The sequence below is a fragment of the Thermobia domestica genome, chromosome 18, assembly GCF_964235325.1.
Source record: "Thermobia domestica chromosome 18, izTheDome1.hap1.1, whole genome shotgun sequence".
NCBI classification, from domain to species: Eukaryota; Metazoa; Arthropoda; class Insecta; order Zygentoma; family Lepismatidae; genus Thermobia; species Thermobia domestica.
Window position 1 is genome coordinate 19,335,647 of NC_137471.1, and position 21,482 is coordinate 19,357,128.

The 21,482-nt window shown below is 36.4% G+C and overlaps 2 protein-coding genes across 4 annotated transcripts in view; one reads left to right on the plus strand and one right to left on the minus strand.

The window, feature by feature from the left end:
- Positions 1–6,075: 6,075 nt before the first annotated feature.
- Positions 6,076–13,563, minus strand: LOC145675031 (uncharacterized). The gene is made up of 3 exons (XM_081745398.1): positions 13,171–13,563; positions 12,555–12,752; positions 6,076–6,408 (listed from the first exon to the last, which is right to left on the minus strand). The coding sequence occupies exons 1-3, from the start codon at positions 13,360–13,362 to the stop codon at positions 6,076–6,078; spliced, it is 723 nt and encodes a 240-aa protein (XP_081601524.1). The 5' UTR covers positions 13,363–13,563.
- A 7,616-nt stretch (positions 13,564–21,179) lies between these two features.
- Positions 21,180–21,482, plus strand: part of dre4 (SPT16 homolog, facilitates chromatin remodeling subunit dre4) — a 147,790-nt gene continuing 147,487 nt past the window's right edge. For all 3 annotated transcript variants that reach the window (XM_081746042.1, XM_081746043.1, XM_081746044.1), the window contains exon 1: positions 21,180–21,398. In XM_081746042.1, coding sequence (XP_081602168.1) covers positions 21,330–21,398 — 69 coding nt within the window. In that variant the 5' untranslated portion in view covers positions 21,180–21,329. The remainder of the gene's footprint in view (positions 21,399–21,482) is intronic.

The window sequence follows — 21,482 nt, forward strand, 5'->3', positions numbered from 1 at the left end:
CTCTAGTTATGATTGAATGATTTCAACTCCAAGCAATAATCAAAAGAGCCTAAAAGAGAACATACAGCATATTGCGTTCTAATTGAGTAAAAGTTCTATGAAAGTCACATTGGAAGGGTGAAACTCTCAACATGGGGTAGTTGACTTTACCCTCTTATTTCTGACCGATTTCAACCCCAAACGATACATTTATCTTCTAAAATATTTCCTAGGACTGACTGGAGGAAAATAGAAAATGTCAATCAAGTTTATAAACATTTTACACGGTTCAACGTTTCTTCAATTGAATTCCTCACATAGTTTTAGATTGCTTCTGCCATCTGTTGACGAAAATCTAAAATTATACGTGGCAATGGCGCAGTTGATTAGAGCACTCTCCTGACATCTAGTGGTCCTTGTTTGAACTGAAGTAGCGGGGCAATTTTTTTCTGTACGAGATAAAAACATACTAAGGGGAAGATAACAAAGTATAGCATTAAATAAGAAAACGATTTCCATCGCTTTAAAGTTTTTCCAGGAACACGAACTTTGTGGCGCTCTCTAAAGAGGGCAATGCCATCGCGGACTGACCGCGCACTCTGTGGCGTTTTTGAAAAGTTTTTCAAAATGTCTTAGGAGTAAAAAGCTAAGCGTTGCAATCTTGAAATCTTTCCACCAACACGGTCGAGTGTTGATCAAAAACACATGCGGATTTCTGAAACAACATACATTTCAAAGTAATTTGTTTTCCCACTCCCTCTCCCGTTGTTGGGAAGGAGAACCGGAACCGGTTTCTGGTTTCAAAGCATGTGGTAAAGAATAGGAAGACTGCGTGCGTAAAAGTATATGAATGGCATGCGAATTGTTACGAACTTATGAGTCTTGTATTGTTCCTGTGCTACCACTAACGAGGAGGAGAGTGAGTGAGTCCAGCATGCTGTGTCTTGTTCAGAAAATGGTGGTGACTTCAGAATTCTTTTCCATTATAAAAGTCTTTCTTCGATGCATAGTGTCTGATAAACATCGTTGCTCTGCGACAGTAGCGTAGCCAGGATGTGTGTTTGGGTGGGGGAAAAGTGCTGTTATAGGTACATATAGAAACATTACAAACAAAAAATATATAAACATAAAAATACATAAAAAAATACAAACATCAAAGTACATTGTCGGACCTCTTTGGGAGGGCCCGGCCCCTCTGGGCCCCCCTTCCCTACGCCACTGCTGTGCGATGATGTACACCACAAAGTAGATGTTATTGGTAGTATTAGTTATAAGAAATACGAAATGAAATGAAATGAAACTTTAACGTCCCACGATTATGCCGGTTAGGCTAAAGGAGACGGTGATAATGAGAAATGAGTGAAATGGTGGAATGAAGAAAGTGGGAGGAAACGGGAGTACTCCGAGAAAACCCACGAGCACGGTGTTTGTCCACCACAAAGTTCACACGGCGCGAGCTGGGATCGAACCAGGGACCCCAAGCATCGGAGGTGAACCCTCTACCACTGAGCCACCGCGCCCCCTTATAAGAAAAACGAGTCAAAAAAAACTTTCGATGCACATAGAATTATTGCATATGGAACTAAAACCAATATTTTCATCTTCCAATGTAAATCACATTACACAGAATATCTACCTATATGTGCAATATACACTGTAGGTATGCGCACGAGACAAGATTTATGGCTGTCTCGTCTTGAAAATGTGCTGTAAAAGTGATGTCTCGACTCGAAAAATGTATATTTCTCTACTGGAAGAGCCGTGTCTCGACTCGAATTTTGTCAGGAAAATCCTGTCTCGTCTCGTCTCGTCTCGTGCGCATCCCTAGTGCAATACTTACGTCAAGATGACAAGAATAGCACAGGACCGAAATGCCTGAAGGGTCCAGAGGCGTAGCCAGAAACTCGTCAAGGGGGGATTCACAAAGCATATTCTCTCTCTCTTTCTCTGTCTATATATATATATATATATATATATATATATCCAAACGCTGTGGGGGTAAGACACCCCAGTCATCTCTACGGGAGTTACAGGGGAATAATAAAAGTAAAGTATGTATGTGTATCCGTATGTATGTATGTAGGGGAGACCGGGGTATTCACGAACACTTAAGCTTTGATTATAAATAACTCCTTTGTTTTTAGAGATAAAACATTAACATTTCTTGTGTATAGAAAGCTTGGAGCTTTTCCTTTCTACTAAAATGCAGAGGAAAGTCAAAAATAACATTTTTCAATAAATCAGTGAGATGTTTTAAAAATGTTCATATGTTCGGGATTGCCCCAGTGGTCGGGGTAATCCCGAACATACTGTTTACTTTAAACTTTCCTTTGCGAATGAAGGGAAATGCATTAAAATACATTAAAATTATACTGTAATTTAGTATTTTAAAACTTTAATAGGAATTATAATTACAAACATAACTCAAATTAATGATAAATGTGTCCAGACCTCATTATCTTTGAAATTATTACACATGAAATCAATAAATAATAGGCTAAAGAAATGCAATCTTATGAAATAAATTCAGAAATAACGGTACATTAAGGAAAATATTCATTAAAATGAAAACATTATTTTGAACTGTAGAAATCACATATATACGCATTTATGTTTTCTCTCAAAGACAGTATTCTTTATTAGTCCAGTGTTGAAATGCGGTTAATTGGCTGAACAAAATTAGCTAACTGCTAATGAATGCTACTAGGCTAAATAAATGTGTAAAACACTCTGTGAATCACACACAGAGAAAAAAATGCAGCCTATGATGAAAGATCAGATATGTAAAATAGGATTACTATGAAATAATGAAGAAATAATTCTAAAAATAATAAATATAGTAAACTATTCTAATTAACAAAGCTAATAACACTCAATACCAAGACATGATGTATTTCCCAAACCAATTTCATTAACGTATTACTTACATTTCAATAAGGAAAAACTATTTAAAAATTTTTGATAATTTATTTCACACCATTGGGCAATCCCGAACACTCCAGGTAATGGTGAACATCCTGTCTGTCGTTTCCCCATGAAGTGTCATTTTATTGTTAAAATTGAAACTAATTGTTGACTGCATACTGGCTAGTAAGATTACAAAAAAAACTAATGCTCAAATATAGGGAAATATATAGTCTTATCTGTAATAATATAGATAAGAGAAGAGCCAAGTTACGTTGCGCAGATTATTGAATCAATTTCATAAGTGAATCGACAAAGACAACAAAACATCTTCCTCCTGATAATCCACTCAATTGACTGTCATCAAATGTATGCTACACTTGTTCAGGTCTCTCTGCTAGCATGCAGCAAAATCACCTGTTTTCTTACAAGTTTCCTTCGGTGTAAACTTGGGTGTTTGGCATTACCTCAATGTTAGAGAATATCCCGGTTTCTCCTATTCAGTCATGATTTCAGGGGCTGGTCCGGGGGAAATTTCCGTTTTATTCAAGTTTCCCTCTCTCTATATATACATATACGAGGGCAGTCTTGGGAAGTAACGTAACTTTTTAAGTAACGTTTCCTAGTAACGCGTTACATTTTTTCCAAAGTAACTGTAACGGTAATGCGTTACAAATTTTTAAGTAACGTACCTAGTTTGCGTTACTTTTTTCGCGTTACATTTCGGATGAGTAACTACAATATACTGTATGTATATTTTTTTCGGAAACAAATGTTTCTTTCCTGTAAGTGAATTTCTCAGAATGGAACAATGGAGCATGAACGATGGCAGTGAGTAACTACAATGTATATATATATTTTTTTAAAAAAATGTTTCCTTCCTGTAAGTGAATTTCTCAGAATGGAACAATGGAGCATGAACGATGGCAGTGAGTAACTACAATATTTACATAACAAAATATAGTGCCACTTGCTGTTTTTGGAAGATGAGGACAGCCTCAGGGAAATCACGTGTACTGATTGCAAGCTCCTGGAAGATTTTGTCTTAGATTTTGACAGTTCCAAATCAATACATTCAGTGAGTGAACTACGAGTGCAATGGTACTGGAAGTCTATTTTACTTTGATTGGTGTTGTTTTTATAAAGATGGAGAACGAAAATATTTTATTGTTCGAACATTTGAAAGAATACTTTTTCTTAAAAGCTGAAGATGATAGTGAACAGAATTTAAAAATAGTGCCCCGGCGGGAAATATTTATCAACAACTAGGGTACCATAATTAACGACATTCATTAAGGAATTAATATGAATAAACTGTGTTCTGATGAGCAGGCCTACTTTGTTGATGTAATGTTGATAGTATGTAATATTAGAGTTCTTTTAGATCAGTTTGCATATTCTAAAGTCCCGTTGATTAGAGTTTGGAACAACTAGTTTTAAAAAGCATGTATCGATTTTAGAGTTATTAGCAAATTTTGATTCACCCCCAGTTCATGTGTTCTCATTTTGTCAGTTGTGTAATGTTTCTCTATATTCTGTATTTTTAATTTTACATAGCAACATTGTTTTTATCATATAATTAGTTTAACAGAATAATAATAAGCAACCATTTTTTCTAACGCATAGGGATGGGCACGAGTCAAGCTAAAACTCGACTCGAATCCAAGTCGAGTTTCGAGTCGAGTCAATAGTAATATTCTCGAGTCGAGTTCCGAGCCGATTCACTGTTTTTGGCGTCGAGTTTCGAGTCGAGTCGAGCTTGATAAATGGCTCGCTCGTTTTAACTCGTTTTGAAACCATGGCCTGATTACACTGGAAAGCGAAAGCCATGAGAAATGTAAGCTAAGCAGCAATATGGAATACTTTTACTGTTGCTCACGAGAGGGGACACTGCTCGCATCTCCTCTCATCTCGATAGCGAGACTACAAGACATTTTTTATAACAAGCTTAGCTCGGCTCGGCTTAACTGAGCCGATGGCTCGAGCCGGCTCGCTTGGTGTGAACCATCGGCTTGAGCTGGCTTGGTTGGGATGAGCCATCTGCTCGGTTCGACTCAACTTAGTGAAGGGCTCTAGCCGACTTGATTGGGTGAGCTGTTGGCTCAGCTCACTTCTCGGTTTGGGTCGATAGTGAATGAGCTGTGAGCCGATATGCTCGAGTCGTTGACAATTCTAAACCTGGGCCGAGCAGTTTTGAAGATATTTGGCCAGTGCCATATAATTTTTAACAATGTTTGGCTCGAGCCCGAATACTCAACCTAGACCCTCAACCCAAATTCAGAAGCTCGTGAACAATGTCCTTGACTCCTAGACTTCACGACTTCCGAGGTTGGCAATCAACTACTTTTATAGTATTCATATATAAACCGTCTATCTTTCATGTTTATACACAGTGTTGTTAATAATAATAATAATAATAATAATAATAATAATAATAATAATAATAATAATAATAATAATAATAATAATAACAATAATAATAATAATAATAATAATAATAATAATAATAATAATAATAATAATAATAATAGCGGTAGTAATAGTAGTACGGAAAACTGAAGTAATAAGATTTTTTCACATATTCAAAGTTTCGGACCTAAAAGTAACGCGTTACTTTCGAAGTAAAGTAACAGTTACTTTTTTTAGGCAAGTAACGCGTTACTAACGCGTTACATTTTAAGAGAAAGTAAAGTAACTTGTAACGCGTTACATTTTTACAAGTAACTTACCCAACACTGTACGAGGGTCACTACGAAAGTTTTGAGATACGCATTGTTGTGGTACAGTATTTGAATTCCAACAATTGCGTTCGGTAATGGTATCCAGAGCGAAGAAGCGAAGCAAGTTTCAACTTGCCTCGCTTATCGACGTGGCCGTATTGCCTTCACTTGTTTGTTGATGTGAGCAGTATTCGGCTGTCTAGAATGGAGCTCGAAATGGAACATTTTCGGGCAATGATCCTTTACGATTTCAAAAGTGGTTTGAACGAGACACAAAGCCTTGACCACTTGCAGGGGGAATTTGGGGACTTTGCTCCTTCCCGTGCTACAATTTTTCGGTGGTTTGGTGAATTCAGAAGAGGCCGGACATCGCTTAAAGATGAAGAGAGAGCTGGACGTCCGGCAACAGCTGTGTCAGATGAAAACATTGCCGCTGTGGAACAAATGATTCGAGAAAATCCTCGAACAACTTTCAAGGACATTGAATCCTGACACAATGATTGGCGCACTCCACTTTGGTTACATAGCGCCCGTACGGAACTCTTTCAATAATTCTTGCATGAACACTTAAGTCCCCATCCGCAATGAATTTCTTATAACGAACGCCATGCATTTCTTCGCTCTTTTGGAAAGCTTCAACTATAATGTCAGCTTCCATTGACGAGGAAGATGAAGACCAATTTTTGTAGCATTTGTGATTGCTTGGCTGTTTTTTCTTAGATTCAGCTGAAGCGCACACTGAATAATATTTTTTCCTCACTCCAACAAATAACAGTTGCTTCGTCGCTTTTCTAACAACGCATGCCTGAAATATAAAAATTAGTTTTCCTATAGACCCTATATTGGAAATATTTTACAATATACAAAGTACAATATTACTCTTCATTACAATTTAACACAAATGTCTAAAAGAAGAAGAAAAAGTATAAAGAACAGAATGTGTGCGGCTATATACATATTTCTTGTTTTAAAATTATGTGAAACATATTTCACCGTTTTATTGGTTATAATACTCCTTTTAGCACAGGGCTATAGAAGACACATAATTCTTTTAAAATGCCAAACGACTGTCATTTTGGTTTGTTGGATCATGCTGATTCTCACATTTAACTCAGATATTGTACATACTTACTCACTTTTGTGCCAAGTTTGGTTCCGGTCGGTTAAAAAAATGTAAAAATTACGATTTATAAAAAGTTCCACCCGTTGTCCAAGATATATGTAGCGTGTGCAGGAAAAACAGTATGTCAGAAAACAGTACGTTTTTCAGAACATGCTTTTTTCCCCTCTCTGATATATAGTGAACCACATATACTATAATTTTCAAGACTTGATTATTCAATTCAGGTTTAGAATTAACTTACAAAAATTGGACCAAAGTAGGGAACCAGTTATAGATATCAAACATCGATTTATCTCATTTTGGCGAATTTCTAATATACTCGTTTTCCTCCGTACGCGAGATGTATGCAACTAAATTTTACGCCAAATTTGGTTCTAACCCGTTAAAAATTACGGCAGTTATCTAGTTCTAAAAAAAAAAAAAAAAAACATGATATATATCGACCCTCTCAAGAAGGTGGTATCTACTTGGAAAAAATCCTGAGAAAATACACATATCCAAGAGAAATAAATATACCTTTTGGCACACTGCAACAGCAGATGGATTTCCCAGAAAATTTTAAAAACAGACGCTATTTTGAACGTTTCTCGTCAGGTTGTATTTCTTAAAATAGTACGACCGGTGTGAGAATTATCAGGGAGGAAGGAGGGGGGAATCTTCCTGTGCAGGATTAGATAGCTTCCATAAGTTTGAATTTCCTCATGTTAATTTTCTCGGATGTGCACTTTATCTCCTTTGTAAAATGTCCTCGCACACTGAGTCTGGCATGAAGTAAGTATGTATATAATACTGGCCCGTTTTATCGATGTCCCGTATAATTAGCCTACAGGAAGTCAGTCACATACATTTTTCATTGTTTTGTCAAATACACTGACAACAGTTAAACATTGATGTTTTCTTTCTTCCTAATGTTACTCATATTCAGTTATTTCCTTCATAGCTTCCTATTGCGAAGGGACAATCTAAAATGTCCTTTATAAATAAACAATAAAAATTAGTTACAGAAATTATTCTGCAAAACTGGATATCATGTTTTCCTTTGAAAATTTTATTATTATTATTATTATTATTATTATTATTATTATTATTATTATTATTATTATTATTATGTCCGTGTCTCAAAAGCCCATGTAGGTAGTAAAGCTTTCCGCGTAACCCCATCACTGAGAAAGTAGCTCAGACTTTACTTTTCAATGTAATACCGAAGATGATGGAATCATTTATCTGACCGCGTTTGTGACAGAAACTAGAAAACAGGTCTCTGCTCTTAGATTTACTTCGTGGCAGCTGTTTGGACTTCATCGTTTCGCGAGGATCTCCTAAAAATACACAACAAAGAAACCTTTCCTTGAAAGTTACAATGTCAGTGAATAGCTTGTCAAGAGGTCAGCCACCTTCCACCCCCAAAAGAGAAGACGCCCTCTTCTCCCCCTCTTCACCTCGTTGAGAAAGGACGCCTCCTCAGTAGGTAATAGTTTGTGACGTCACTAAGCATTTATTCCGGGTTTGAAAACAATTTCTTTGTGTCTGACTAGGCCAGAAAAGGAGTTTTCTGTCCCTATTTGTTGAGTGCTGTATATTGAGCAAAGCCTTAGCTAAAACTGTTACTGGAGTGAGGCTGTTTTTATTTGCGTAAAAACCAGCCGAACACTTGTTTCTCCATATCAATGAAATGTTTATACCTATATTATTATTATTATTATTATTATTATTATTATTATTATTATTATTATTATTATTATTATTATTATTATTATTATTGACTTCTCTCTAATAGACCTCACATGGATACATTGGTATTAAAAGAATTAGGAAAGATACGAAAACTAGTCCGAAACTGGTATGTAATAAAAGTCATATAATTCTTAACTTTGCAACTTACAGCAGCATGGCGAAAATATTTGGTATTATGGTTCCATATTACAGCTCTAATGAGCAAAGAGAAAGAAAATTATGGTTCTTGTTATATACATACGGTACCATAGTATGGTGGGAACAATAATAATTTTTATAATATACCAGTATGCTATTACAAGAATTTTCGCACTAGAAGGTGATAGTACCGTATATTTGTAGCACGAATCATAATTTCTTTCTTCGTACTCATATAAAGCTGTAATATCAAACTATAATACTGCATATTTTCGCCAGTTACTAGCGTTTTTGTTAATAATCAGAGTTACATAATTTATTGCTAATTTAAAAATCGCTCCGAAATGAAATGAAATGAAATCTTTGAGTTTTACGTCCCACGGTTATGCCGGTTAGGCTAAAGGAGACGGTGATGATGAGAGATGAGTGAAATGGTGGAATGAAGAAAGTGGGAGGAAACGGTAGAACCCCGAGAAAACCCACGAGCACGGTGTTTGTCCACCACAAAGTTCACTTGGCGGGGGCTGGGATCGAACCCGAAACCCCAAGCACCAGAGGTGAACGCTCTACCACTGAGCCACCGCGCCCCCTCAAAAATCGCTCCGAATCATGGTGGGTGGGAGTTACATCTCCGGAAGTAGTTTCGGATTACGTCTTCAGAAGTACAAATTCTTACTTACAGGTAACTCACACTGGCTCTCTTCGCGTCAGTTGCATAATAAACAGGATATGTAGAGTCTATATGAAGTGATAATAACCACTGTTGTCCAGTTTTGTGAAACTCACGATAATAAACAATGGCATAAATGGAATTAGAAAAATACAGAATTTAGACTAGTGTAAGACGCCGATTGTGATAAGATTGCACAGACATAAAGAACATCGAAAAAGAAGCGACACCTGTTATATATATATATCGGCCAACAAGCACATTGAAAGTGTCAAATGGGGACATAAAAATGGGGTCAAAATGAGATTATGTGGAATATAGCGAGAACGAGAAGAGATATCAGAAAAGTTTAAATGTACGAAATACTACCCATCCATAGTCGACGCATTTCAATGAGGTAGTAGGCACCCATGAGAAGAGAAAAGAACATCCGAAAATGGACAAATCACGTGCACAACATTGTCACAATGTGTTGCGGAAATGAGCGAAAAGGGTGATAAGGAGCAGGAAGAAAGAAGAAACGAAAACAAAAAATACCTGTTTTTGCTTTGGGTGCATGTTGCCCGTATGCGAAAGAGACGCAGATTTATCTCAATGCCCAAAGATGGGATAACACGCAGGAAGGATGCAAACGCCGTTCATATAGACAGCCAGCGAGACAGCACTGCTTGGTGGGTTGCATATATCGCGTAATGAGAACAACGATGAGATGGATGTTGGAAACGAAAATGTGTGTAGGCAGTAGTAACACAGAAACAAAATTGTTACTATTACTGTTATGTTGTACGCGTATTTTCGTAGTGATGTAATGTTGATATTCATGTGTGGTAATGATATTAATGTTGCTGTTTATCTTACGTATGTGGACCACCTGCGATTACGTTCTACTGTGGTATGAATTTTTGTTTCCATTACCCGGTGTATCACAATCGGTGTGTTACACCTGTGTACTAGGGATGCGCACGAGACAAGATTTGATGCTGTCTCGTAACGAAAATGTGCTGTAAAAGTGATGCCTCGACTCGAAAAATGTATTCTTCTCTATTGGAAGAGCTGTGTCTCGACTCGAATTTTGTCAGGAAAATTCTGTCTCGACTCGCCTCGTGCGCATCCCTACTGGGTACCCTGCCTTGTAAGTTAATGGTAGAACAACTTACCACTCCAGACATGGGCGGCGATTAGGGAGGCACGAGGGGGCAGCTGCCCCCTCCCCCCACTTTTTTGAAGTGACGTCCTAATTTATATAATTTCATTTGGAAATGTAAACAGGATGTCCACACAATTTGGAGAAAAGATCTCTGACTTTTCCCTTACTTTCCATGACGAAAGTTCCAGATTTCCCTGACCCCTGAATAAGTTAAAAATACAGAAAAAAGAAAGAAACCCCAGCCTCCACACTTCCCATAGTTGGCATTGTTCTCTTCCGCTCCTGTTTTTCTTTTTTTATATTCTTTCCAAAGGAATGTAAATTTACAAACATATGCATTAGGTCGATATTGATTAGGCCTACATATTACACAAAATGTAAAGTTACAAACGAAAGTGTGCAGTATACAGAGTACTTAAGGTATAAAAAATAAACATTATAATACCAATTACACAGCATTATAATATTGCCTATAGTAATAAACAGTTCATACATGATTTTACTGATTATTAAAAAAACACACACACACATACACATTATGTAACACATACTTTTGCTGGTGCAGTTTAAATGCAACCCATTTAGAAATTTGTTTTCATACTTTCTCGCATAGTTTTCTTCTCATTGATCTGAATATCCTTGTCTTCGCAGGTTAATTTTCTTTTCTTCCTCCAGCTCCTTTAGTTGTTGCTGAATCTTCCGTTTCTCTCTCCTCTTCTCGTCTCCAGCATTTATTTCTCTTTTCCTTTCCAAATACACCTGATATTGTCTCATTGGACTTCTCACTGAATTTATCATACCTCTTGTAATTGTTAATCCTGATGATCCACCTATTCTCATCACAGAATCATATATGATCCGTTGAGCCACCAGAGATTCTTCTTGTAAGTTCTCAACAATGAGAATTTTATTTATTGTGAAACCACTTTCAAAAAATGCGTTTCCGTGTAAGAAGATAAAACACAATTTCATAACTGACCATAAGTCAACGAAGTTCTTCCCATTTCCTAAGACTAAGTAAAAAACTCATCAAGTCGAATACCATCTCTGTCATTGGCTATGAATTCATTCGAGTGTTCAGTCTGAGCTTTCACTGTGAGCCGGAGATACTATTTCTTCGCGTTCTCAGCCACTTATCCAGATATTCTTTTTGCACCATGCAATTCTTCTAGAACAGCGTCTACCCTTTTGAGCAAATATGCCAGGATGCATTTAGATATGTGTTTCTCGCAGAAAATTAGTTTCAACAACTATATCAGAGAATACTACCGCCTTCAATATCATTATTGAGAACACTACATTTTACATCCAGTAACAGGAAAGAAATCAACCCTATTTCATAAATTCAGTAATTGAACAATGGACCTAAATCGATTTTCCCTGACTTTCCCTGACCAATCTGCCATTTCCCTGACTTAACTTGATACATTCCCTGACCTCTCCCTGACTTTCACTTATTTTCCAGAATGTGGACACCCTAGTAAAGGTTTCGTATGTATTACTGTTCCATAGAAAAATATGGTGCCATATGATATTTGCCGTTGCGTGAATACGTATTGGATATTTGTCTTCCCATGGAGTTAAGAAAGCTACAGGAATTGCGTTTTAATTGCAATTCAAAGCAACTAATATTGCAATTGCATATTTCTTTAAATGTCATAGCATATGCTTGCAGTACTTATTGTATTTCATTTTTTAAGAGTAAAAACATTGATTTAATGGCATGTGTGGAATTAAAAGTATAAGTTGTTCATTAATTCTCAGTTTCAATATAACTTCTGTAAAACAAAGCGTCATTATTCATTACTATGATTAATATTATACCTTCTATTTATTTGTTTTGCAAATTTATTAAATAATCTGATCGCACAATTTTCCAGACAGAATTTTAAGATATTCATGAGCAAGAACTCAAATCTCTTCTTACACTTTCGTTGTTTAAGACTATAAAGAGCTACTACCTACCTGTATTGCTCTCATGAATTTACTTAATAAAATAGAAATACGATATACAGCATTTTAAGTGAAAAAAGATAGTATCCTATTAGTTATACAACCTTTCATCAAACAGTGTTAGAAACAACCAGGAAATCTAACATTGATATACAATTGTTAAGATCATGTCTTGCCCCCCCCCACTTTTAACGTCCAACCGCCGCCACTGACTCCAGAAACTGCATTATGTCCATGACCATAACTCCTTTCACTCCAGCCACCATCAACGTACACTGTTATGTATGGAACACCATCGGGGTCAACATGTCCCTTCTCGATTGCAATTTGTCTTTCTTTTTCTCCATTTTGTTTCATTTGAGACCATAGACTATCAGCCCAAACCTGCAGACAATTAGAAATAGAAAAATAAGGATGACTTCCTAGCACAAACTTAGTCGAAAGGTTTGTGACATAAATCCAAAATGCGTTGAAGCAATTTTGGTGTCTTTACTGAAAATGTAAAATCAACTACATATAAATAAATACAAATAAATAAATAAATAAATAAGTAGAAAAATAATTTAAACTTTGGAACTACAATTCCAGTTTTCCATTATAATTTAAGAAATGTAAGTAATACAGATCTAGAAAGACAATTGCAAACGTAGTAATTATAATAAATTTTGAATGTTCAAATTTACAATGTTGTAGGCCCAAAATAAAGTTTAAGGAAGTATTCTAGTTTTCTCCAGAATGAGTTATTGTTAGAGGGAAATTGTAAGCCTATTCTTATTGCATATCAAACAAATGTATTACTTACCGTTTCTAGGTGCTGTTCAGTTTTACTAAACAGATCATTACTCATGCATGGAATGTTCATTACACTGAGTAGCTCCTGAAGATGGGAATAACCACTTCCAATTGTTAGAGTACCCCAAACTGCACTTTCATTTATTGTCATAACTTTTGACCTGGGAGTTTCTTCACTTGAATGACTATTTCTCTGTTGCATACCCTGCACTTGAAATTGATATAACTACGGAGACCAACACGTCTTTCTTTGTGATACCGCAATTTCCCTAAAGTGCAGACTTCACGGTGTTTATCTTGTAATGTCATCGACCACCGAAGGACGTGTCCCAGATCAACAATTCTGCGGCCACTTAACTCAGATTTCTTGGTGACTTCCGTTTCAGGCTCGATAACATAGAATGGTTTGATTTCAGTACTGTGGAGGAAAAAGAACTCAATATGAGAATAAGAAACTTTCCCAATTTTATCATAAAGACACAAAATGAAATGTCTATAAATTAATAATCACAATCCGAAATTTAAATTTTAAAATGATTTATTTTTATTACTTAATCTGCTCTTATACCTTCCCTCCATGGGCGCCCTAAGGGGGGACGGGGGCACGGTCCTCCCTTGACTCACGAAAATGTATAATGTATAGACCCAGCATTGCGACCCGGGGTTGCATTTTTCCCCATTCCACCAGCTCCAACTATACGCCCCCCCCAGAAAATTTTCTTCGGGAGTCGTTGCCCCCTCCCCTTGCAACAAAAAATAATCATATCGCAGACCCGCCCTCTCTCCTAATCTGATTACGTAATAACTCCTTTGTACGTACAAAAGTATTCTGTGACAGTCTTTGTATGAACATTTAACTTGTTCATATACAAAGTTACTTTCTTGACAGGATATAGTTCTCAAACAGATATCCGAGTCCGGTGTGAACACACCACTGTCTACATACGATATGTATAACGTAGTGCTGTAATTTTACTACATAGCTGTTCTCAGTAATATAATAAGCATATTATTATTATTATTATTAATTTTTATTATTATTATTATTATTATTATTATTATTATTATTATTATTATTATTATTATTATTATTATTAGTTTTGAAAGAAACATAATTCTAATCTGCTTTTTTGTGTAGAAAATATATAAACTATTAAGTAAACATCCTTACCTCATATTAAAACTATCTTCCTGCTGAAAACTTCTAGAAGAGCTCGTAGATTCTTCACCGATGTCTTGGTCTGTCCGAAGGCTATTGTCTCCCTGTAGTGGAGTATCTTCCAAATTCTCTGTAACGGCATTTACCGGTACATTATCACATTCAAGTTTTCTTAGTTTCCACGCTAGACGACGTGCTTTAAATTGCTTATTTCTTTTTCTCGTTTTTGACAGTAGTCGTTTCTTTCTAGCCATTATCACGGATAGAAAATCACGCACCACCTTCACAATAGAAAAGAGCAGCAAGTGGTTAGTAACACTGATGCTTTCTACGCTTATGGACGAAGTATGGCTACAGTTCACATGGCGGCGCCACCGTACGACGGGAAATTCAAAATTATCGAATGTTGTAATAAATTCCTACTTTTCTCGAAATACGTACAATTTTAAAAGTAAATAATTATTGCAAAAGAAAGGACAACACTCAGGCTATAGAACTATATATATTAATTCATAAACATATTCACTATCTTAGTGTAACGGAAAGTGAAAAAAGAGTGTTACTTTGCAGCGCGTTGTTTTGCCGAGAATTGTTGTAATTGAATTGCGCACTTCTTCAAAGAAAGTCACATAAAAGTTAAGTAAACAAGAACAAAACTTTGTAAAGTTACTAGATCTCTTAGAGAAAGTGTAGGGAGTAATATGTTTTAGTTTCACTGTTCTTGCTTTATTAATTTAGTGGAAAAGTAGGAATAGTTTATCGTTAATTAATTGTTAATTATTTCATAATTAATTAATTAATCTTCGGAAAAAATATTTAGAAACGATATAAATATCATCATTATCAGTCTTCCAATAAAAATCAGAAATATTTTCCCATTATTTTACGAAAATCTTGAACGTCGTGTATGCCCTTAAGCTCGCGTAACCAAAAATTATCAAAGCACATTGTCAATTTTCTGTTGTTTTTTTAAACATCATTATTCAATAATTAAATTTCTAAGTTAATATTTTTTAATAGTTAACTCTATAATTTCTCTCTTTCACTAGCAATTTCCCTTTCTCAATGTTTCTTTACATTTTCTCCCCATTACACACGATTTCTGTAGCACAAATCTTTTTTTCTACAGAAAAAAAAGAAAGAAAGAAAGAAAGAAAAAGAAAAGAAAAGAAAAAAGAAAGAAAAAGAAAAAGAAGAGGCTGACCTAACATTAATAGTGTGAACAAGTACAAGTAAAATAATGGAAACACCTGTAATGCAAGCAGTGGCGTAGCACACTTTTGCGGAACTCCCCGCAAAGTATAGAGAAGGGCTCTAGTTGTAAAGTCGACAAAAGTAAGGTTGAAGTTCTACTTCTTTAAATCTTTATTCATCGCAAGACTTCGGGGGACTCCTATACCTCAAGGTCCCCCTCCCCGCACTGCGGGTGTTGCGGGGGCAGTTGCTACGCCACTGAATGCAAGACGTAAATTATATGACATGGCAACACTCAATCTCTGTTCAGCGCTTGGTTGTTGCTAGTGATATGTTAGGTGATTGTAGTACGTCAAACAGGATAGGACGCAGCAGACATGAGTTGAACCGAACAAGTTAAAACGATGCAAAATGGGAAACATTTCTGAGCATAAAAGAAACCAAATACTGGATGCGTTGTTAATTAACGCAAGCATATCTGAAGTGGCCAATGCATTAGGTATCTCACAAAGAATAGTTTCTGAAGTGATGTGATGACGCCAACAGAACTCATGCTAAACAACGTTGATAAAGAGTTAATAGTGAACGGAAAATAAACTTCAGTGACAACTAACAATAAACGTTGAACATTAAAGACGACTCAGTTATCACCAAGGAGTGTATAGCGAATGCGGAACTTAATTAGAACCTAGAACAGCAGACCCGTATCCAGGGAGGTCTAGGGGGGCCGGGTCCGCCCTAAATTTTTGCTGCCCCCCTAAAATTTGCACGGTAGGCTTGCAAATGAACTATAATATAGTGATGAACTATAATATGGTTGGATCGGGCCCCTCTAACTTCGACCGGGCCCCCTACATTTCTGAGCTGGCTACGGGCCTGGAACAGCCTTACAGTCGAACATGACTTCAATAGCCTAAATATCTGCAGTTAAGTTTTCAAATTTCTAAATGACTGATCACTGCCAAGCTAACATATTTAGCGTGTCGAATATTGTCCTAAACAGTAGTGACTTTTACATAGGGTGAACCAGAAAACCACCCGGTGCCTCAGGCTTTAGAATACTATGTTTTATTAAAAAAAAAAAAAAGTACAACAAATTACGCTGCATTCAATAGAATTCTGAAGCTTAGAAAATCCCAGAAAGGTCGAACCAATCAGTTTTATATCTAGCCAATCCGCAGGACACCAATATATGAAAATGACATGAAATGAAATCTGTGAGTTTTACGTCCCACGCTTATGCCGGTTAGGCTAAAGGAGACGGTGATGATGAATAATGAATGAAATGGTAGAATGAAGAAAGTGGGAGGAAACGGGAGAACCCCGAGAAAACCCACGCTCACGGTGATTGTCCACCACAAAGTTCACTTGGCGGGGGCTGGGATCGAACCCGGGACCCCTAGCACCAGAGGTGAACGCTCTACCACTGAGCCACCGTGGCCCCACACCAATATATGAATCATGAATACAAGTATTCCTTTCATCTTAATATTCTGTGTATTAATGAGTCTTAGTACTCTTCAATGTATCCTGAATATTCCTGTAGATCAGTACCCAGTAGATCAGTACTTTGTCGATTAATCTAAAACAGGTGAGAAATCAAGTAAGTTTTATAAGTAAAAGCAAGTAAAATAAATAAATAAATAAATAAATAAATATTAATCGTCAATGTTTTAACAAAGGAGGGAAACCAAATACATTCAAATTAACAAACCAACACACAGGTGAAACAGAAAAAAATGGTTTCAATGTAAACAAACAAACAAAGATATTTTTTTAAAAAAATAATGTTTTATTAGTAGTTGACATGTGACTTTGTGAATGTTGTATTTTATGTACTGTATGTATGTTATGTATTATGTGTGTGTGATTTATAAATCATGTAATAACAAATTTATTTCTTTCAGTTATGGTCAATAAAAAATAGAAGAAGAAAATAGACCTGAGGTAGTTAGCCAGAACTCAGGTCCAAAAAAAGCCCACCCCCTACCTAAATAGGGAAGAATAATACAGCAAGAGAGAGAGAGAGAGAGAGAGTTCTGGAAGATAGGAGAGAGATTATTCAGAATGAGATTATTCAGGAAAAAATAAAAGTACCCACAAGCAGATTCTCTGTAATGTCATCAACACCCGTTCTTTAACTAGGTCTTTAAGGAAGTTTCAAAGTTTAGCTTGAATATTTAGCTTCCACCAGGCCCACAACTAGCCACAAAAGTTTGGGGGGCATAAATATGCTAGGGGGGAAGTCGTAACAATTCTAAACTTCACTATATCAATAATTACTCATATTTGATACTGATAATTATCATCCTATCCCTTCACTCTAGATCCCAAATGTCTCCCTAACTTATCCGAGGAATATTCTGATCCATATACTTATCAGTCTCCGCAACCGTTGCGTACAGCAACGCAACGCAGAAAAGGCAACAATCAATTACAATTGCTATGCTGATTACCACAATAATGGATCTCATAGAAATATCTATACTGTATTTTTTTGCAATTGAAGGAACACATAATGATACATTGTGGTTTGAAGAGGCCCATTTTTTGTTTAGAGTGGGCAGCCCCCTAACCCCTTCCCGCTTATGGGCCTGGCTGTCGGTAGAAGCTGGTACAAGTTAAAGAGAAGTAAGTCTCACCATTCAAGTGGAATTTCAAAATGATTGCATCGTTATGTATTAAGCAAAGGTTTGTACGAATGTAAGCTATCCTGTGTTACTTGGGTAATATCGTTGGAAAAATGTGCATTACTTTCTCAATTCTAATAAACTGCTTCCTGCTTACGTGGTTAGTTGAGGCAACCAGAGTTATCTATATATTTTAGATAGGCTATTAGCCATCGATCTGTTGGTAGCTTAACACAACTTAGCACTCAGGGGTCATATCGAAAATTTGATCTCTGATTTTAGTGGTATTTTTTATTATTTACAGTGACGGATTTAGAAGGTAAAAACTGGGAGGCCATCCAGAACCCAACCGATGATAGGTATATCGTGAGATTAGTATAAACTTTCAATATATATATATATATATATATATATATATATATATATATATATATATATATATATATATATATATATATATATATATATATATATATATATATATATATATATAATACCTTACATTATTTTTGTTGCTCAAAAAATTGCAGGGGAGTAGCGCCGCCCGGTCTCGGGCTAAATCCGCCACGGTTTATTTAATAAAAATAGATTTTATGCAACTTTACACCAAATGACAAACAATAAAATTAATGATCGCTTTCTAAAAAAGAAAAAAAAAAACGAAAATCAAAATGAATTTATAAAACTTACGGCTTGCAAAAGCAAAATGTTATTAACAAAATGTTCTATTCGTTTTGGATCGAGATCACTTGGGTTAACACATCTCTCTGTAGTATTGCTCTTTGTAAACAAAGACTGCTAAAATCAATAACAATTCTATATTTGGTTGTAGACGTTTTGACAGGCGATTTTCTGTCTGTGATGCTTTTATTTTTGATCTTGAGTTATCAAGCTCGTATTTATATATTGTGCGCCCCTGTGCTCTAAATAATTGCTGCCTCCCCCCGCACAAAAGTATGTTTCAAACAAGGAAAAAAAGCCGTGAGTTTGCAAACTTAGGATACCAGTTGAGTAGCAGTTTAGGTATGACAAGTTACAAAAGTTACAACGTAATTTTAAATGGTTTAATTCTTTCAGTTATGATTATGATGTGATGTTCTGCCCGAAGGTAGGTGTTTGACTTGAAGGTAACTGAGCAAGGTGAACCCATGGTACTTTGCCATTGCCTTCCATGGGATAATGATAACGTACTAAGTACGGGACTTATAGCTTAACTTGGGATCCGAACTACTTCTGTCCCCACTGGTAATCGAACCCAGGACCCCTTGATTACAACATAACGAGCTTAAACATGCATCCATTGGATACATATTCTCTCAATACTGGCGTGTAATTTATTCATGTAGGTTTTAATTTACTGTCCGGAGAAAATGTATTATATTAATCCTTAAGCTGTCTGTCTGTCTGTAGCGCTCTTCAACTCGCGAACCGTAATAGGTAGAAACGTCCTCGTGGTTGTCTCTTGTTCTAGGTTCCGCTAATGGGGCGTTTACACTTAGTCGATTTGCGTTCGATTCAGTTGAATTGACGTCACTTTCAACTTAATTGACCGTGTAAACGGGACTTCAACTTAATCACTTGTTGATCGAAGGCGACTAATCGACTGGCAACTGAATTAAAAGACGTTCTATTTTCTGTGGTTGAAATAATTGAACACATCCATCAATCTGATTCGGCCTAGTTGCTTCGATTTAGTGGCAAATGCAGCGAGTCGATTTAGTCGTGCGACTAAATCGACTAAGTGTAAACGCCCCATAAGGTGCTGACACCATGCAAAGCAAACTGTTGATTAGAAACGCATAACATTGTTCAATGAGTCCTTTTTAAAATCTTATTTCCAACAGGCCGTGTTTATACAGGGCCATAACTTGGAGGCAGGGGGAAACAAACTTCTCCCCAGGGAAGCTCCCGCCGTTCAGGGGGGGCCACTTTAAGACAAAATTTTCTTACTCCATATACGATACGAACATGAAATTATAAATGAAGCATCAAACAGGTTCACTACATCACATAAACAAAACAGCACACAAAAGGTAAATACAATAAAAATGAGTCTTGGGCCCATTTCAGTAAAATAAAATATCTATTATTAGGGGCCCTAGAAGTAATATTTATTAGTATGGCTTTGAGATTTGTCAGTATTGCTCCCTTAATTAACTTATTATGAATGGAACTGACCCAGGAGCGTAACTACTAACGGTCTCGCAGACCTTGCCGTGCGGGAAGGCCCACAGGCTCCGGGGGCGCATAAAGTGTAAGAGAAAGATGGAAAGAAGGGGCTCAAGAATTAGAAAAACGACTTTATCTAGGGGGCTCAAATACGTGTATTAGTGCTTGCCCTCCCAGAAAAAAATCTGTGTTTATTATAACGGACTAAAAAAAAACTTATGCTCCGAACAATCTCCTTCCTACCGTCAAACATGGCGTGAGCTCTGTGATACTTAGGCTGTAGTTTACTGGTAGTGAGTTAGTCCTGTGATTACGGTCATTGCTGCCAGTGTTTGTGTTAACATTTTAGATGACCACATACATTATTCATGACCTACGTTATTTTCGCCAATGACGCAACTTGCCAAGATGACAATTCTAAGAGAAACCTATTGTTCTGCTTATACTTTTTCCATTAAGCCTCTAAATGCTTTCAGCATTGATCTATTTATCTCGTACTCAATATACGCGTCTCCCCTGATCCCCCGCCAGAGACGCCCGTGTTATTTACTGTATTTTTTTGGATCGCGTTGCGAAGACCCATGCCGAATGAAGCCCCGTAATAATCTTGTTTATAGTTAATTAGCTATAGACTAAACCAAAGAAGGAAGAAATCTATTGTTTGAAACAAACTTTCAACTTAAAAATATTGTAAATATAATTTCTTTTTAGCTAAACTTGTTGATGAATATATAATGTACATTTTTCTCTTATTTGTTTCTATGTATTAAATATTTCTTGTTTGTCAGTCAGCCATTTTGGTAAATTCGCCTTTATTTGTAATGGTGATTACATATTGTGAATCTTGCTTCTTCCACTTCGTTGACATCTATGGCGAAAACAAGCCCGCCATAACGATATATGCGAGTTCGGGTGTTGTGTGAAGGGACTCGTGTGAATTGCGTTTTTTCATTTCTATTTGTGCATTCTGACATTGTTTGATGACATTTAAAAAGAAGCATATAAACTAAAGTTAAAATGGCGAATATTACTATGGACAAGGACACATTTTTTAAACGCATCCGAAGAATTTACTCAGTGTGGAAGGTGAGACTTGCTCGAACACGGGAAGTGTGTGAAGCGAAGGCCATTGTTATGTTGCGGTTTTGCAAATATATTACTAGTAATGAT

Excerpts from the sequence above, each read along its gene's own strand:
- LOC145675031 (XM_081745398.1), bottom strand. The coding sequence starts at position 13,362 with ATGCAACAGAGAAATAGTCATTCAAGTGAAGAAACTCCCAGGTCAAAA. Across the intron at positions 12,753-13,170 it reads CTGAACAGCACCTAGAAACG|GTTTGGGCTGATAGTCTATG; the intron begins GTAAGTAATACA and ends AATTGTCTGCAG. Across the intron at positions 6,409-12,554 it reads GCGGCGGTTGGACGTTAAAA|GCATGCGTTGTTAGAAAAGC; the intron begins GTGGGGGGGGGC and ends TTTATATTTCAG.